General features: G+C 50.1%; 1 protein-coding gene across 4 annotated transcripts in view; it reads right to left on the reverse strand.

The window, feature by feature from the left end:
• Positions 1-19,525, reverse strand: part of LOC144505235 (B-cell receptor CD22-like) — a 50,535-nt gene that overhangs the window by 23,114 nt on the left and 7,896 nt on the right. For all 4 annotated transcript variants that reach the window (XM_078231252.1, XM_078231254.1, XM_078231253.1 and 1 more), the window contains exons 3-4: positions 6,163-6,522; positions 5,736-6,029 (exon numbers count right to left, since the gene is read on the reverse strand). In XM_078231252.1, the coding sequence (XP_078087378.1) occupies positions 5,736-6,029; positions 6,163-6,522 (654 nt within the window). The remainder of the gene's footprint in view (positions 1-5,735; positions 6,030-6,162; positions 6,523-19,525) is intronic.

The following is a 19,525-nucleotide window of genomic DNA, read 5'->3' on the forward strand; positions in this document are numbered from 1 at the left end:
CGCTAGTATGCAGGAGAATCGATTGCAGGCTCTCCACAATGACCTCTGCTTTCCGGGGATCACTCGGCTCTTCCACTTCATAAAGGCCCGGAAACTACCCTACACAGTGGAGGATGTCAGGTCCATAACCAGAAGCTGCCGGGTATGCGCGGAATGCAAACCGCACTTCTACCGACCTGACAGGGCACACCTCGTTAAGGACACTCGTCCCTTTGAAAGACTGAGTGTGGACTTTAAGGGTCCCCTTCCCTCGACAGATCGGAACGTGTACTTCCTCAATGTGGTTGATGAGTACTCACGATTCCCTTTTGTCATTCCCTGTTCTGATATGACCGCTGCCACGGTTATCAAGGCATTTCGTGATCTTTTCACCCTGTTCGGTTACCCCTGTTATATCCACAGCAATAGGGGCTCGTCGTTCATGAGCGATGACTTGAGGCAATACCTGCTCTCATATGGGATTGCCTCTAGTAGAACCACGAGCTACAACCCTAGGGGTAACGGACAGGTCGAACGAGAGAATGCTACAGTCTGGAAGGCTGTCTTACTGGCGTTGAGGTCTAAAGGTCTTCCAGTCTCCCGTTGGCAAGAGGTACTCCCTGATGCGCTCCACTCCATACGCTCACTCCTGTGTATGGCAACCAACGCTACTCCTCGTGAGAGAATGTTTTCATTCCCTAGGAAGTCTTCCTCTGGGACCTCATTACCGTCTTGGTTGACGTACTCAGAACCTGTCCTCCTGCGGCGGCATGTTAGGACCCGCAAGTCCGACCCTTTGGTTGAACAGGTCCATCTCCTCCACGCCAATCCTCAGTATGCCTACGTGGCATATCCTGACGGGCGAGAGGACACGGTCTCGATTCGAGATCTGGCGCCAGCAGGGGGCTTGGAAACTCCTGTCGCTCCCACACCTCCTGTTAGGGACCCCCCAACCATTAGTTCCCCTCCTGACACGGCACGGGCAGTATTGGGACCACCACTTAACCCTCTTACTCCCGTGTACAGCTTGCCTGAGTCCAGGAGATGGTAGCCACTTCAAGGCGTGCCCGAGTTCAGCAGATTGTCACCACCTCGTGGTCTACCGGCCCGTGAGGCACTGGAGGAGTCACTGGACACCGCCTTGGAGAGAACGTCACCACGATTGCCTGAACCGGTGTCATCGCCGGTGTTGAGGAGGTCACAGCGACGGTGCGGTCCCCCAGACCGTTTGAACTTATAGACAGATGAACAATTGTTCTGTGTTTTGTACCCCACCGGCCTTTGTTTTCAAAGGAGGGGTGAATGTGGTGAACCATTGTTGGTTCCCACCAGGTAGTGCTGAGCCATGGTCTGGCCAGTACTATGAGTCTGTAGATATGTCACTGTTGGGGTTAGGGTTGGGCTGTTCTACCTGTTAATATAGTCCTATGGTACACCCCAGTTGGCTCCGCCTCCTGGGAGAGGTATAAAGGTCACTGCTCTGCCTGGTGACCCTCTAGTCTGGCATCGTATACTGTATATCGTAGCTCTGTTATTGTTGGCAATAAAAGCCTTTATTTCCCGAGTACATCCTGCCTCTCGTGTGTTATATCGCACATCACAAACTTTGAAATTATTCCTCATATACCAGGTCATTAAAATATATCAAAAGAGCAGGTATCCTATAGAAAGGATATATAGAAACAAATGACTCCTCTGTTGTCAGAGATCTTATGTTGGTGGAATATGAGTATCATTGGCAATTAAGGCCAGCATTTTTTGCCCATCTCTAATTGTCCTGGAATGGGACAAAGGGAATGTAAATGAGCATGCAGAAGGCTGAGAAAGTGTCCATAAAGTGATCAAATTAAATCACGTGAAGTGTTGTGATAAAAATAGGGAAATCTTGCTAAAACTATACAAGGCTCTATTTAGACCACACCTGGAATGCTGTGGACAGTTTCAATCCCCTTATTCAAGGAATCGTATACTGGCATTGGAGGCAGTCCAGCGAAGATTGATGCCAGGTGTGGAACGATTTTCTTATGAGGAAAGGTTGAGTTGGTTGGGCCTGTACTCACTGGAGTTTAGAGGAATGAAAGGCAACCTTACTGAGGCTGTAGGATTCTCAGGGGGCTTGACAGGGTAAACGCTGAGAGGTTGCTTCCCCTTGTGGGAGGTTTTGGGACCTGAGGGCATAATCTCAGAATTAGAGGTCTTTTAGAACAGGTTTCAGAAGATCACTCTTGCTTGCTGCCTTAATGGCTTCTCAAGAGAATTTTTCTTATCAGCTCAACCCGCAAAATCATCATTTCACCTTGTTTCAGAGAAAAGCACACGAAAAGCATATGAATCTGGCATTGCTTGCTCAGACTATCAATAGCAGGTGGGATTCTCCCTAAAAAATTCTAAGTGTCGAATTTGCGTGTACAAACTGGAGTAAATCCCGCTGGTTTTTTCAGCGGGATTTTCGAAATGAATCTCCCACATTCTGTGCACTGCAGAGTGCACTGACGTGAATCTTGCAAAAATCAAGGGGCGGGGCCTATTCCTGCTGGAGCGGTCAGCAGCATAACACTGAGCGGGCCACTCTGCATGCGCCGATCTGTCAGCACCGAGATCGGCACATGCGCAGTAGCCCCGTACTGCCAGTCCTCCGATCGCTGGCCAGCTCCATCGCTGGCCAGACCTGCGACCACGCATTGCTGCCCCACCGGTCCCCCCATGCTGCGATTGCCGGCCTCCCAGACCCCACTCGCCCCTGGCCCGTCTCGATCTCCCCCCAACCCCCCAGCAGTCCCGATCTCCCTCCCCCTCTTATCCCCGCCCCCCCCGCCCCCGCTGCCCTGGCCCCGCTCCCCTTGTCACCGCCAAGTACAGAGTGGCAGAGCGACCCCCTCATCCCATCGATCTCCTCCCCCAGAGGTCCCATCCCCCTCTGGCCCACCCCCCCTCTGGCCCTGCCCCCTTCACAGTGGGTAGTGCCAATGTGTCCCCTTGGGCAGTGCCAGGGGGCCAGGTTGGCATTGACAAGCTGGCAATGCCCAGGGGGCATCCCCCCTTACTTCCAACCTCTTGGGGGGGCCTCGATGACCCCCCTTCACTCCAGCGGGCTCGAGCCACCAGCTTCCCGCTAGTGGGGAGTTATTGTAAACTCCATGAGACTTCAGTCCTGGGCCCGCTAATTTGATGTAAAATCAAATTTAAATACATTATACAGCTCTACAACTGACAGCACCTGAAATCCAGCACCCAGAGACTCACGGAGGCTGTGGCGCCCAGCGGGGAGCCCACTAAATGGCCTCTGCCTGAGTCTCCCGGCCCACTGCACTGTATCTGATCCATAGGAGCTCGTGGACTGGTTTTGATTGCCTGATAAATCCAGAGAATAATTTCCTATAGTATTTTCTCCCCATTGTTCCTGTTTTCCTTTTTCTCTATTTGATTGTTTTCTCCTTGAGATTTTACGGCTGCAAGCGGGGTGGCAAGAGGAAGAAAGGAAAGATGAAGTGGAATAAAGTGTTTAGTCATGAAGCCCTGGTGCAGGGCTTGGTGGACTCAATGGGCTTTATTTTGTATGTTTGCATCTCATGTGGAACTTGAACCTGTAACCTCCATGACTCAAGAGGTGAGAGTTCTACCATGGAGCAGCAGATGACCTCAAGCTATGGCCTGTGGTAGTAATGGTTTTGATACAAGTGATACATATTGGAGGTGGTTCAGAGGAAGTTTACCAGATTGATGCCTGGAATGAGCAGATTGTCTTATGAGGAAAGATTGCGCAGACAGGGCTTGTTTCCCCTCGAGTTCAGAAGAATGAGGGGTGACTGGATTGAAGCATATAAGATCCAAACCATCTTGATAAGGTGGACGTGGAAGGAATGTTTCCTCTTGTGAGTGAGTCCCGAGCTTAGGGACACATTTTTAAAATTAGGAATCAACTTTTTGGGATAGGGATTGGGAGAAATTTTTTCTCTTGGAGGGTTATGCAACTTTAGAACTCACTGCCTTGGAAGGTGATGAAAGCGGGGTGACTGAATATTTTTAAGGCAGAGTTAGATAGATTCCTGTTAGGCAAGGGAATCAAAGGTTATTGGGGGTAGATGGTCATGTGGAATTCGTAGCACAAACAGATCAGCCATGATCTGATTGATTGGTGGACCAGGCTGGAGGGGCTGAATGGCCTACTTTTTCCTCTATTTCGTATGTTTGTATGACTACCTTGCTTTGCCATTTTAGGGGGCAGCTACATTGGCATGGGACTGGAATCACACACCAACCAGCCACCCACCCCCCCCCTCCCCCTCACTCACCAACCCCCCCCCCCCCCTCCCCCCAGATGCCGGAAAATCCACCACATGGGCTTGGAAAATCCTGCCAAGACTTCAAATTCATAGAATCTCTAAAGTACAGAAGGAGGCCTTTGGCCCATTGAGTCTGCACCAACTCTCCAACTGAGCATCTTACCCAAGTCCACCTCTCTCCCCTTTCCCGATAACCACATGAATTTAACATGGCTAATCCCCCTAACCTAGTGGGACACTAATGGGCAATTTAGCCTGGCCAATCCGCCTAAAACTGCACACCTTTGGACTGTGGGAGGAAACCGGAGCACCCAGAGGAAACCTACACTGACACGGGGAGAATGTGCAAACTCCACGGAGACAGTCACCCAAGGCTGAAAGTGAACCCGTGTCTTTGGAGCTGTGAGGCAGCAGTGCTTACACTCTGCCATCCCAATTGGAGATGGAAACCAGCACCTCTTAGACTTGACTCTGTGATTTCAGTCCCATAACAATATGATTGACCTTTACATGCCCTAAGAAGTGGCTTGGCAAGCCAGTACGTTGCATCAAAACACACTCAGCAATAATCTGCTCAACGATGCTCTGTTTTGGCTTTGCAAGGGCCTGGTCTCATTCCAGCCTCTTTCGAAGTAGTTTGCAAAAGAGGAAGTGAAACACAGGCTGTCAATTAGGCTTAGACTCTGTCAAAATTGCAGTCAGGATAAATGGGGTACTTGATGTGTATTTGACCATGAAGGAAAATTAAAATAAACACAAGTGGCTGGAGGATGATAAAAATCCATTGAGCTGGCAGTTGATTCTTTTCTGAGACATTGCACATTGAATGTGTTACAGATCAAAGGCTTTAAGTGCAACAAAGAGGGTTTCAATGATTTCAGCTTGCTGGGAAGCATCAACAACTTCAAATCAAAGCTGTGTGCATACATTGGGGCTGAGTGAAGAGCTGAGCAAACTGGAACACCACCATCCCCCACCCCCTTTCCCCCCTTTCACCCTCCCCCAGTTAAAATCAAAATCTCCTCTCTGTTAGAGGACTTCAAAGGGATCTTTTTTCACCTGCAGCCTCTGACAAGGAGATAGGAAACTCTCTGCTGCAGAATGGAGTGCTGCACGGATTTAAAATCCTGCCAGGTGACTAGGGGGCATGAAGATTAAAGTTACCAGGCCACTTCAGAATCTGCACAGCTGACAGGCAGGAATGCAGATATTGATCACAGGGCTGCCTGAAGCCAGGGGTGATCTGCAGGTCTGCCAGGGCTTGAAGGGGCAGTCCAGCCACGACACCAGATCCCGGCAGAGAGTGGTGAGGTCAACCCCTTGCCCCCAACCCGAGCCTACCCAAGCCTCAGGATCCTTGCTGGACCCATCCTCTGCAGCCTGGCATCAACAGAGGGGCAAATCTTTCACTGGAGAAAAATAAAATGAATTTTGTTTGCTGTTCAAAGGAGATCTAGTTAGACAAAAACTTACACTTTACATCCAGAGTTATGTTGCCTTCATCGGAATATGCGAATTTACTGTAATTGACAAAACATTTGACAATTGTCTTGTGATGCTGGTACGATGGGATGAAACTGCGACAGCTTTGGAGTGTTCTCTTGGAGTTACTGACACTGCATTGCCCAGCTGCCAGATCACCGATACCATACCAGTTAAGAGTAATTTGGGCCTTTTCATCAACATCGGAGGAGGAACAAATCAATGTGCTATTAACTCCTTCAAGCAATTCTGTGCACCATGTGATATTGGGTTTTCCTGGACGAGCTGTAAGAGAAAGAAAGGTGGAGGTGCGGGGATCACCAAGTCTGTTCATGCAATCAGTTTATGAAAGAAATTGTAAATAAGAGGCAGCTGAAATTTGTACAAGACCAAATAATTATTGAGAAGGAATAATTACCATGAACAGTGAGAGCCAAGGCATGCTTTCCTGTCCATTTGTCCTTATCTTTTATTTCAAATCTGAAGCGGTATTCACCAGTGTGGTTTGTCTGAATATTGCTTATCTGAAGAGAGCAGTTTTTCTGACTCAGGTCTCCTATCAAGCTCACTCCAGGTTTTGGGTTTGGCGTCTTACTGTTGTATAGTTCTGCAGAAGGGTGGTCACACGGGCATTTTAACCACTTGGCAGTTATATTATCTGCAGGTATGTTTTCATCGTAAGGGTATTTGAAAGAACAATTAAAGGTCACTAATGTTCCCTGCAGTGCAGGAAGAGTAGGCGGAACCGTAACACCCCAACCACTTGTAGCCATAGAACCTGGAAAGGAGAAAGAGCAGAAAACATGGTGATAAACTGACCTTAAATCCTCAGTTGCACCTGCAATCTATCAGGGCAATCTCTGGTTCTGCGCCATTCAACCATTTTTTCCACAATTTCATGCTCCATTTAAATTTATAACGAGAAAATTGAAGCTTAGTAACAGCACTCTCGCCTCTGAGAAACAAGGTTCAAGTGCCAATGCAAATAATTTTTAAATATTTACCCTTTAATGGGATGACTGGCAAGATCAGCATTTATTGCCCATCCCTCATTGCCCTTGAACTGAGTGACCTGCTTGGCCAAGAGTGAATCATATTGCTATGGGGTCTGGAGAGACATGTAGGCCAGACCAGGTAAGGATGGCAGATTTCCTTCCTTAAAGGACAGTAGTGAACAAGACGGATTTTACAATAATTGATGGCAATTTCATGGTCACCATTATGGAGACAAGCTTTATATTCCAGATTTATTCATTGAATTTAAATTCCACCAGTTGCTGTGAAGAAGAAGCTTAAGGCTCCGAAAGCTTGTTGCTTTTGCTACCAAATGAACCTGTTGGACTTTAACTTGGAGTTGTTAAACTTCTTACTTCTAACTTTCCAGCAGAGGTTGGGGCCTGGATGGGATGCTCTGTTGGAGAGTTGGTGCAGACTTGATGGGCTGAATGGCTTCCTTCTGCACTGTAGTGATTCTATGATTCTACGAAGGCACTCAATCCTGGAAAAACTCAATGGTCTAACATTCTGTATCTTAATCAACAAAATAAAAGCATCCAAAGTGATTTAAGTGAGAAACAAAGTACTACAGAAGCTGGGAATCTCAAATAAAACAGAAGAAATGTTCAAAAGCTCAGCAGATAAGGCATCATCTGTGGAGACTGAAATTACGGCATGGCTTTTTATCAGAACTGGCAAACGTTTGAAATGCAACATGTCTTAAGGAAATTTAACCTCAGAATAAAGAGTAGCACAGTGATCGTGTAAGGCAAACAGAGCTGGGTAATGGGACATGTAAAGAAACAATAGCTGGCTTTAAAGCTTGTGCGTGATAAATTCTTGTAGTGGTCCCATTTCCTTTCTTACTGTTCTCACCTCTTCTTGCTCATGATAGACCTCCCCTTGTCCTCACCTTCGACCCCACCAGCCTACACATTCAACAGGTCATCCCCCATTTCCACCACATCTGGCATGATGTTACCACCTGACACATCTTTCCATCTCCTCCCCTTTCAGCATTCAAAAGGGATCATTTCCTCTCCGGCAACTTAGTCCACTCTTTAAACATCCACATTGCCCTCAGTCTTCCCCACAACACCACCATGTGCAAATGCAGGAGATGCCAACTTTTGCCCTTTCACCTCCTCCTTCCCACCCTCCAAGGCCTCCAAATCTCCGATGATTCACTGTAGTTCTTTCAATTTAGTATTTGCTATTCGCAACGTGATCCTCTTTACATGAAGTAACCAAATGTAGATTGGGCGATCACTTAGTGACCATCTCTGTTCAGTTCATAAGCATGACCCTTAGCTTCCAGTTGCTTGTCATTTTAATTCTCCACCCCTCAACTGCTCTGACCTCTCGATCCTCGGCCACATCCGGTGTTCTGATGAAGCTGAATGAAGCTTAAGGGTCAGCATCTCCTCTTTTAATGAGGCACTTCACAACCTTCCAGATTCAATGCAGAGTTCAACAATATCAGCTCATAACCTCTGCTCCTAATTCTTTGGACAGCAACTGTTGGTAATAATATCAATATTGCCATTTACACCTCATCTCGACTCATCTTTTATTTCTGTACTTGTCCTCTTATCACCCCTACACATTGCACAATGATCCCTTTTGTCATTTTACTCTCTTCTGCGTTCCATCATACCTTCTTTTCTGTTCTTTCCAATTCCCTCCTTTCCCTGTCTCTTGACTCACTTAAAACCTGTAGCATACAAGCGGGCTGTTGATTTACTCCCAGCCAATAGGTGCCACCAGACAAAATAAATTTCACCCCACAACAAGCTCTGACGAACGGTATCCAGACTTGAAACATCGGCTTTATTCTCTCTCCACAGATGCTGTCAGACCTGTTGAGATTTTCCAGCATTTTCTGTTTTTGTTTTAGATTCCAGCATTTGCAATATTTTGCTTTTAATTTCACCTCTTGTTTCCCTAACTGTCTGAGTGCTTCCTTAGGCCGTTAATAGACAGTACAGTCTTTCCTGTGCTTTAAAGTTCATTTTACTTGAAAGCTACACTGTTTTCACTCTCCATGTGCAACTCCACTTGGGGTCAAATTACAAATTAATAAATGCCTCAAATGTACCAACAGTTACTACTATCATCAAATTGAAGGACTGGGTTTCAGTTTGAACTTCACCATCTGTTTTCACTTGGATAAAAATCATATGGGTTTCTTCACAGAGAGATGAGAGGCTGTCTTCTTCAGTAGATTAATACTCAGAGATGGTGGAATTGAAAATAATACCTGCAATGTCCTGAGGTGATCAGTGGCAAGAAATAGTTCCATAAGAGGAGCTTTTCCCAAGTTGCTTGTGATGGAAGTTGTGAAGCAGAAAGTGTGATGTGTTAGGTGGCATTTGAGAACTAGGACAGATCAATAGATCATCTTGAACATGGGACAAAATTTGGAATTCGTCCTCCCTCATGCACCTCCCCTGCCCCCCGCCCCCCCCAGCCCCCCACCCCCAGTATTCCAGTGGTGTTGGTGGCCCGCCATTAGCTGGCGGTTGGCAGAATCTTCTGCTCCCGCCAATGTCTTTGGGATGTTGCGTGCCTGGCACCCTCCGCTGCCAGGGAATCCTCCACGGGGGGCCGGGGGGGGGGCGAGGGTGGGGTGGGGGTCACCATTGAAGGGACTGGAAGATCCCACCAACAGGAAGGGCCGGAGAACTCTGCCCCATTGTGTCACCAGTGAATGTCCCAAAGACTTAAAAGAATGTTTGTGATCAGCTACGACTTGCTGCTTGACGCAATGGGGTTGTGCCCTTGGTCAGGCCTCTATCTGAACACTGCATCCAGCTTTGGTTTCCCCACATGGTGAATGGCCTTGAGGCTTTGAAGAGTAGGAGGCAACTTGATTGAAACGTATAAGATCCTGAGGGGCTTTGACAAGGTAGATGAGGAAAGGGTGTTTCTTCCTGTGGGAGTGTCTAAATCTAGGAGTAATTGCTTAAAAACTGGGTGCTCCAGTTTTCTCCTACAATGTGAAAGGCGTGCTGGTTAGGTGCATTGGCCACGCTAAAAAAATTCTCCCTCAGTGTACCCGAACAGGAGCCGGAGTGTGGTGACTGGGGGATGTTCACAGAACTTTATTGCAGTGTTAATGTAAGCCTACTTGTGATTAATAAATTTTTAAAAAGCTTGGAGGGCATCTTTTCCCATGTGTCATTTTTGAATGTAAACGTTGAGGCTGATTTCTTCCCCTCCCTGTCCCACAGGCAGTGTTGATGCACTGAAGCAACAAGTGTCAGTGCTGGCTGGAAACAGCTGCCCTCACCGTGAACCGTTGGAACCTGGGACCTTGCTCAATATCTGCCATTGTTCACATGTTCTTACAGTCAGTTGAAAGAACAATCAATTTGTCTCAGCATTACGATAAAATGCAAATGTAATGGAAATAAACATTGATGAATATCTGCGAAGTGTGAAAACCAAACATGTTCAATGTGGGAATTACAAATAATTAAATACTTAAGCATGAATTTAGATTTGGATGAATGTCACTGTATCTTGTACAAAATGATGTACATGTAAATTTCAGTCATTGTAAAATTTGTAGTCAGCAGGAAGCTATACTCCACCCAGCAAGCACCACATTCACGTCGGTTACTGACCTTCTTGTTTGGAAAGCAATTTCCTGGCATGATTTCACTGAGGCAACCTACAATGGCACTCATGTTGGATTACTGAGTTGTACCAAGTCTTAAGCCCCTTATATGCATATGCAAATATCAAAATGTCTGCTCCAGCTGTGAGTAGAAAATACCTCTATTTTGATCTTCCCTAACAAGATGTGCATCAGAAGTGTGCTTCCTGTCCGCCATTTTGGGACCATACTCACCAGCTTGGCATCTGAAAAATGAAAGTTACCTGCCCCAAATGTGCCAATCAACTCTTTATAAGTGGCTGAGCTAGTTTGGGCAGTTCAAACAGATGTTCAACAGTTGGAATTCTCTGGTCTCATGTGCCCGGCTGCCCGTGAGAATGGAGAATTTGGGGCTTAGCCAAATCTCTGTTCACAACAGTGGGCATGATGTGGAGATGCCGGCGTTGGACCAGAGAATCCTGCTGCAGGTGAGGTCGGAGAATTCTGGCCTGCCTTACCTTCCTTCTGCCCCTTTGTTCACTGCCATTCTCCCTGCAAGGCTGTTTTAATGTACTTCCATCAACCCCAAATTCAATGTTACAGGCGGAATTTTACAAGAATCCTGCAGCCCAGGCTTTCTGCTGGGCCTGGTCCAGGTCAGATTTAATATACTGGCCAGCCCGGGCATACAGGGCATCTGAGGCCTCCTTCACACACTTGTGGACAGATGGTTGGGAAATGCCACAATGTTCTCCACTGATGGTCTGGAAGGATCCGGTGGCGTAAAATTTTAAGGTGGCCTTCACTTTCACATCCACTGGGAGTGGGTGCCCCCCAAGTCCTGAGGTGCCAGATCCTGCAACAAATGGCACAGGTGTCGCGCTGTCTCTTTTCAGAGCCGGAACGATCGGCAGCATGCGCCATCCAATAGGTGCTCGAAGGACACTCGCGTGTAGAACTGCCAGGGTCTCTGCTTCCTCCTTCTCCTGCCCCCAACCCCGCCCTCCCCAACTCCTCCCGCCACTCAGGTGAATGGTGGCCTCATCCTGCTTCCGGTGGCCGTCTCCCTCGACCCCTGTGAGTGGTAAGGCCTAGGCCTCCTCTTCCCGCAATTCATCCTCCTGCTCCTCCTCCCCAACTCCAGCAGCAACCAAAAGAACAGCAAGGTCAATGGGTCACATTGCAAAAGCCATTTTGTCAATATGAAGAGGGAAGGAGGGAATTTGGGGAAAATGAGAGACAGATGGAAAGGTTAAAGAACTCTGCTCGCCCCTAAGCCCAGCAACACACATTCACCATTTTCCTTCCACAGCCCCCCAGCAACACAGCCCCCCATTCCCTCACATAGGCCCCCAGCAACACATACTCCCCATCCCCCCCCCCCCCACAGCCCCCCAGCAACACAGCCCCCCATTCCTTCAAATAGGCCCCCAGGAACACATACTCCCCATCCCCCCCTACAGCCCCCCAGCAACACAGCCCCCCCATGCCAACCCCCCCCCCACCACCCACCAGCAACACAGCCCCCCATACCACCCCACAGCCCCCCAGCAACATACACTGCCTATTCTCCCCCACAGGCCCCCAGGAATACAGCCCCCCCATGCCATCCCCCACAGCAACACAGCCCTCCCCCAGCAACACACACTCCCCATTCCCCCCACATCCTCCCAGCAACATAGTCCCCCCATTCCCCCCCACAGCCCCCCAGCAAATCAGCCCCCCACACCACCCCCCCCCAACAGCCCCACATTCCCCTCCCACAGCCCCCGAGCAACACATACTCCATATTTGCCCCCACAGCCCCCCAGCAACACAGCCCCTCCATACCAACGCCCCCCCCCCACAGCCCCTCAGCATCACAGCCGCCCCATTTCCCCCCACAGCCCCCCCCCCCCCGCAACACACACTCCCCATTCCCCCCCACAGGCCCCCAGCAGCATAGCCCCATCATTCCGCCCCGCCCCCCCACAGCCCCTCAGCAACACACACTCCCCATTCCCCCCCACAGGCCCACAACAACACAGCCCCCCCATTCCCCCCCCCCCATAGTCCCCCAGCAACACAGCCTCCATTCCATCCCACAGCCCCCCAGCAACACACATTCCCCATTCCCCCCCCACAACCCCCCCCCCCCCCCATTCTCCTCCCCACAGCCCCCCATACCAATCTCCCACAGCCCCCCAACAACATAGCACCCCCATTCCCCCCCCCCCCCCACAGGCCCACAACAACACAGCCCCCCCCATTCCCCCCCCCCCTATAGTCCCCCAGCAACACACATTCCCCATTCCCCCCCCACAACCCCCCCCCCCCCCATTCTCCTCCCCACAGCCCCCCATACCAATCTCCCACAGCCCCCCAACAACATAGCACCCCCATTCCCCCCCCCCCCCACAGGCCCACAACAACACAGCCCCCCCCATTCCCCCCCCCCCTATAGTCCCCCAGCAACACAGCCTCCATTCCATCCCACAGCCCCCCAGCAACACACACTGCCCATTCCCCCCCCACAACCCCCCCCCATTCTCCTCCCCACAGCCCCCCATACCAATCTCCCACAGCCCCCCAACAACATAGCACCCCCATTCCCCCCCCGCACAGGCCCCCAACAACACAGCATCCCCATTCCCCCCCATATTCCCCTGGCAACACAGCCTCCCCATTCCCCCCACAACCCCACCATTCCCCCCCCACAGACCCCAAGCAACACAGTCCCCCATTCCCCCCCACAGCACCATTCCCTCCCCCCACAGCCCTCCCAGCAGCACAGCCCCATTCCTCCCCACAGTCCCCCAGCAACACAGTCCCCCCATGCCACCCCTCCACAACCCCCCAGCAACATAGCCCCCCATACGACCCCCTCTACAGCCCCCCATTCCCCCCACAGGCCCCCAGCAACCCAGCCCCACATTCCCCTCCCACAGCCCCCGAGCAACACATACTCCATATTTGCCCCCACAGCCCCCCAGCAACACAGCCCCTCCATACCAACGCCCCCCCCCCCACAGCCCCTCAGCATCACAGCCGCCCCATTTCCCCCCACAGCCCCCCCCCCCCGCAACACACACTCCCCATTCCCCCCCACAGGCCCCCAGCAGCATAGCCCCATCATTCCGCCCCGCCCCCCCACAGCCCCTCAGCAACACACACTCCCCATTCCCCCCCACAGGCCCACAACAACACAGCCCCCCCATTCCCCCCCCATAGTCCCCCAGCAACACAGCCTCCATTCCATCCCACAGCCCCCCAGCAACACACATTCCCCATTCCCCCCCCACAACCCCCCCCCCCATTCTCCTCCCCACAGCCCCCCATACCAATCTCCCACAGCCCCCCAACAACATAGCACCCCCATTCCCCCCCCCCACAGGCCCACAACAACACAGCCCCCCCATTTCCCCCCCCATAGTCCCCCAGCAACACAGCCTCCATTCCATCCCACAGCCCCCCAGCAACACACACTCCCCATTCCCCCCCCCACAACCCCCCCCCATTCTCCTCCCCACAGCCCCCCATACCAATCTCCCACAGCCCCCCAACAACATAGCACCCCCATTCCCCCCCCGCACAGGCCCCCAACAACACAGCACCCCCATTCCCCCCCATATTCCCCTGGCAACACAGCCTCCCCATTCCCCCCACAACCCCACCATTCCCCCCCCCACAGACCCCAAGCAACACAGTCCCCCATTCCCCCCCACAGCCCCATTCCCTCCCCCCACAGCCCTCCCAGCAGCACAGCCCCATTCCTCCCCACAGTCCCCCAGCAACACAGCCCCCCCATGCCACCCCTCCACAACCCCCCAGCAACATAGCCCCCCATACGACCCCCTCTACAGCCCCCCATTCCCCCCACAGGCCCCCAGCAACACAGCCCCCCATTGCCACCCCCCCTCCCAGCCCCCCATTCCCCCCCAGCCTCCCAGCAACCCAGCCCCCATACCAACTCCTCCACAGCCCCCCAGCAACACAGCCCCCTTTCCCCTCCCACAGCCCCCCAGCAACACACACTCCCCATTCCCCCCCACAGGCCCCCAGCAACACAGCCCCCCCATTCCCCCCCCACAGCTACCCAGCAAAACAGCCCCCCATACCACTGCCTCCACAGTGCCCCCATTTCCCCCCCACAGCCCCCCAGCAATACACACTCCATAGTCCCCCCCACAGCCCACCAGCAATGCAACGCCCCATACTAACATCCCCACAGCCCCCCAGCAACACAGCCCCCTCATTCCTTCCCTCCCCAACAGCCCCCCAGCAACACACACTCCCCATTCCCCCCCACAGGCCCCCAGCAACACAGCCCCCCATTCCCCTCCACAGCCCACCATTCCTCCCCAAAGCCCCCCAGCAACACAGCCCCCCATTCCCCTCCACAGCCCACCATTCCTCCCCAAAGCCCCCCAGCAACACAGCCCCTCATTCCCCCCACAGATCCCAGAATGGCAATGCAGCACCCCCCCCCCCCCCCAACCCCCCCACTTCTCCCTCCCCAATACTCACAAACACACACACAGAACTCATGCAACAGTGACCACGGACAGCACTGCTGGACAAATCTTGAGGCTACAGCACTGCCACTTCAAAGAGTTTCCAACCCAGCCCCACCAGCAACAGTGCTTGCTGCTGCCATCACTAGGACCCAGAGTCAGCACTAAGACCCGAGGTCAGCGCTCTGAACTGGGTCTGTCTTGAGAGGCCGAAGTCAGACCCCGTGAAGTAACCCCCCCTCACAGGCCCCCTCGATCTGAAACGCAACATAGCTGCCACGTAACAACTCCCTCTGAGCAGCGCGGAGAAGTTTGAAAGGAGAGACTTAACTCCTCGCTCATCCTTTCTGCTCAAGCGCCTGAATCCGACCGATCCGGCTGCAGCGAATGAGCTGATTAATGCAGGTGAGCTGGGACGATTGGGAGTGAAGCTCACTCATGACATTGTGATGAACGCAAAAAAATGCAAATTGATATTGTGCCTGTTTTGGGCGGGGTCCCGATCGTGCCGACTTTTTTTCTTTATAAAATGGGAATGGGTGCCATTCCCGCTAGTCACATCACACCCTACTTTACGACATTTTCCCGCCACAAATGGGCACGATGAGGTTCTAAAATTCTGCCCTACATTTCTGCATTCACACACATATCATAGAAATCATAGAAACTCTACAGTACAGAAAGAGGCCATTCGGCCCATCGAGTCTGCACTGACCACAATCCCACCCAGACCCTACCATCATATCCCTACATATTTTACCCACTAAACCCTCTAACCTATGAATCCCAGGACACTAAGGGTAATTTTTTTTTAGCATGGCCAATCAACCTAACCCGCACATCTTTGGACATATGGTGGACACAGTTTGAGTACTCTGAAATTGACCAGGTCAGAGCAGAGCAGATTCATTTACATTATTTAAATTGAAAAGAAGAAGCATTTATTCCAATTTACATTAAGCCAGGGAAGCAACGTCAACTCAACCTGATGAAGGGTCATCCAGACTCGAAATGTTGGCTCTGTTCTCTCTCCACAGAGCTGCTGAGATTTCCCAGCAATTTCTATTTTTGTGTCAACTTGGCCTTTGCTGTTAAAAAATTTCAAAACTCTCATCCTTGTTTGCAAATCCCTTAGCCTTCCCTAGAGGTGGCATGGTGGCACAGTGGTTAGCACTGCTGCCTCACAGAGCTAGGGACCCGGGTTCAATTCCCAGCTTGGGTCACTGTCGGTCTGCATGTCTTCCCCATGTCTGCATGGGTTTCCTCCAGATGCTTTGATTTCCCCCCACAGTCCAAAAGATGTGCTGATTAGGTGCATTGGCCATGCTAAATTCTCCCTCAGTGTACCCGAACAGGTGCTGGAGTGTGGCGACTAGGGGATCTTCACAGTAACTTCATTGCAGTGTTAATGTAAGTCTACCTGTGACAATAATAAAAAAACTTAAACTTATCTCTTTAACCTCATACAGGCTTCCTAGCTTCCTAAGGTCTCTGCTTTCTCCTCGCTCTGATATCTTGTGCAAACCCGATTGTAATCACTGCAACCATTAGTGGCTGTGTCTTCAGCTGTCTAGGCCCCAAGCTCTTGAGCCCCTCCTCTCAACTCTCCACCTCTCTATCTTGCATTCTTCAATTAACAAACTCCTTACCTCTTTCATAGAGCCATAGAATCCCTACAGTGCTGAAAGAGGCCATTTGGCCCATCGAGCCTGCAGCGACAACAATCGCACCCAGGCCCTGTCCCCATAACCCCATGTATTTACTCTGCTAGTCCCCCTGACACTAAGGGCAGAACTTTCCCATCCCGCCTGCCATGGAAATCATAGCGGGTGGCACACAGACCATGCAAAGGTCTGTTGACCTCGGGCAGGATTTTTCAGTCTTGGGACAAGTGGCGCCGGAAACTCCCGCCCTAAGGGTCATTCAGCATGGCTAATCAACCTAACCCGCACAGTTCTGGAGTGGGAGGAAATCAGAGCACCCAGAGGAAACCCCCGCAGACATGGGGAGAATGTGCAAACTCCGCACATTGTGGAGTGACCCGAGGCTGGAATTGAACCCGGGTTCATGGCGCTGTGAGGCAACAGTGCTAACCACTGTGCCACCGTGCTGCCCATAGAACTAATAACTCCTTACATGGGTCAGTGTCATATTTTGTTTTTTTTCTCTCACGAACCTTGGGATACTCTATTGGACAGGTGCTACATAAATGCATGTTGTTGTTGTTGGAGAGGAATGGATAGACCAGCTTGAAAAGGCAGAGAGAGAAGAGGCCAACCTCTAATAACATCAGGAAATAAATCCGAGGGAGGAAATAAAATGGTCCCCTTTTGGGCTCACTCTGCTAACAGCTGCACACAAGAAAAATAGGAAGTCTGAAAGAGATGTAAATTGGTATCACAAAAAGTGAAAATTACATTTAAAAAAGGTCAAAATTAAAATTAGATTAGTACAATCTGCCCAGTTAACACTAAAGATAGAATCACAGAAAACTGAAGGAGGCTATGTGACCCAACACGCCTTTTTAAAAGACCTATATAATTAGTCACAGTCCCTTGTTCCCATTGTTCCGCAATGTCACTTCTCAATGTGCTGCCACCACTCTTGTGCGCAGTGATTTCTAGATCACAACAGACTGCAGAATGAAAAAAGCAATGCCCCTCATCTCCCTTGAGAATGTGGAAAAAAACAAAGAGGCTTGAAAGACCCGGGGCAGAATTTTTCCAACCCCGGCCACCGTGGGAATTGTAGCGGGCGGGGGGCAGACCATACAAAGGTCCGTTGACCTCAGGTGGGATTTTCCAGTCTTGGGATGAGCGTGGCTGGAAAATTCCGTCCCCAGAGTAGATAAGAAATGTGAAGTGCGGTTTTGAAATAAGGCATCAGGCTATTAAAGGTGTTCTTGGAAAAGTATTATAGACATCAAAAGTTAATTCTGGCGAAGGTGCAGAGTGTTGTGTAGTTATCTTTCATATATTATTTTAATACACTTTTCTATGTAACTGTTTTGAGGTCAATCTGAAACAAAATTATTTCAGAAAAGATTTGTGAGATATTTTTTGTTAATTGCTGTTGTGTTGTAACTATTCACATTTCCCTGCTGATTCCTTGTATGTCCTTTATCACCTATCTTTACCTCACTGTGGTAGTGTGTCCCTTTAAGGGACGAAGGGGTTCACATGACGCATCGGGCAAATCATGGCGAGGCACAAGCTTTGTGGCATTTGGAGTCCTGGAGTCATGGATGTTGGAAGCATTTTAATCTCTGTTTTGCGTAGTTATTTCTCCCCCAAATAAAGTCCTGTTCATTTATCTGCCTTATAGGTCATCAGTTCCTTGCAGCTATCAGTTCCCCACTTACCATCATCCGCTTTGGCATTCAATCACTCCTGTCCTCCAAATTTGTAGCTCTGCTTTTTTCTGCCCATACACCTTCCTGTTTTCCCTTGTTTACTTGCTCAAAATTTTGATTTGATTTATTATTGCCACATGTATTAGCATACGGTGAAAAGTATTGTTTCTTGCGCACTATGCAAACAAAGCATACCGGTCATAGAGAAGGAAATGGGAGAGTGCAGAATGTAGTGTTACAGTCATAGGTAGGGTGTAGAGAAAGACCAACTTAATGCAAGGTAAGTCCATTCAAAAGTCTGACAGCAGCTGAGAAGAAGCTGTTCTTGAGTCGGTTGTTACGTGACCTCAGACTTTTGTATCTTTTTCCCGACGGAAGAAGGTGGAAGAGAGAATGTCCGGGGTGCGTGGAGTCCATAATTATGCTGGCTGCTTTTCCGAGGCAGCGGGAAGTGTAGACAGAGTCAATGGATAGGAGGCGGGTTTGCGTGATGGATTGGGCCACATTCATGACCTTTTGTAGTTCCTTGCGGTCTTGGGCAGAGCAGGAGCCATACCAAGCTTTGATACAACCAGAAAGAATGCTTTCTATGGTGCATCTATAAAAGTTGGTGAGAGTCGTAGCTGACATGCCAAATTTCCTTAGTCTTCTGAGAAAGTAGAGGCGTTGGTGGGCTTTCTTAATTATAGTGTCGGCATGGGGGGACCAGACCAGGTTGTTGGTGATCTGGACACCGAAAAACTTGAAGCTCTCGACCCTTTCTACTTCATCCCCATTGAGGGAAACAGGGGCATGTTCTCCTTTACGCTTCCTGAAGTCGATGACAATCTCCTTTGTTTTGTTGACATTGAGGGAGAGATTATTGTTGCTGCACCAGTTCACGAGATTCTCTATCTCATTCCTGTCTTCTGTCTCATCATTGTTTGAGATCCGACCCACTCCGGTGGTGTCGTCAGCAAACTTGAAAATCGAACTGGAGGGGAATTTGGCCACAGAATCTGTTGATCTCTAATCTCTTCTTCATAAGATGAAATGTTAACAAAGGCAAAGTGATAGAAAGCAGGAAAAGTATATGCAATAGCTCCATTTTCATGATAATTTTGAAAGCCACTCGATTGTATCGCTCAAGCTAAATCAGATGACACAAAGCAGCATTACACCTGGTTATGCACAGTGGCATGAAATCATTGCAGTATAAAAGGAGGCCATTTGGCCCATCTCTCTGTGGTTTAAAGTTTATTTATTAGTGTCACAAGTGGTGTTCCATTAACACTGCAGTGAAGTTACCGTGAAAATCCCTTAGTCGCCACACTTCAGTGCCTGTTCAGGGACACTGAGG

This window comes from Mustelus asterias, chromosome 16 (genome assembly GCF_964213995.1).
Source record: "Mustelus asterias chromosome 16, sMusAst1.hap1.1, whole genome shotgun sequence".
Classification (NCBI taxonomy): Eukaryota; Metazoa; Chordata; class Chondrichthyes; order Carcharhiniformes; family Triakidae; genus Mustelus; species Mustelus asterias.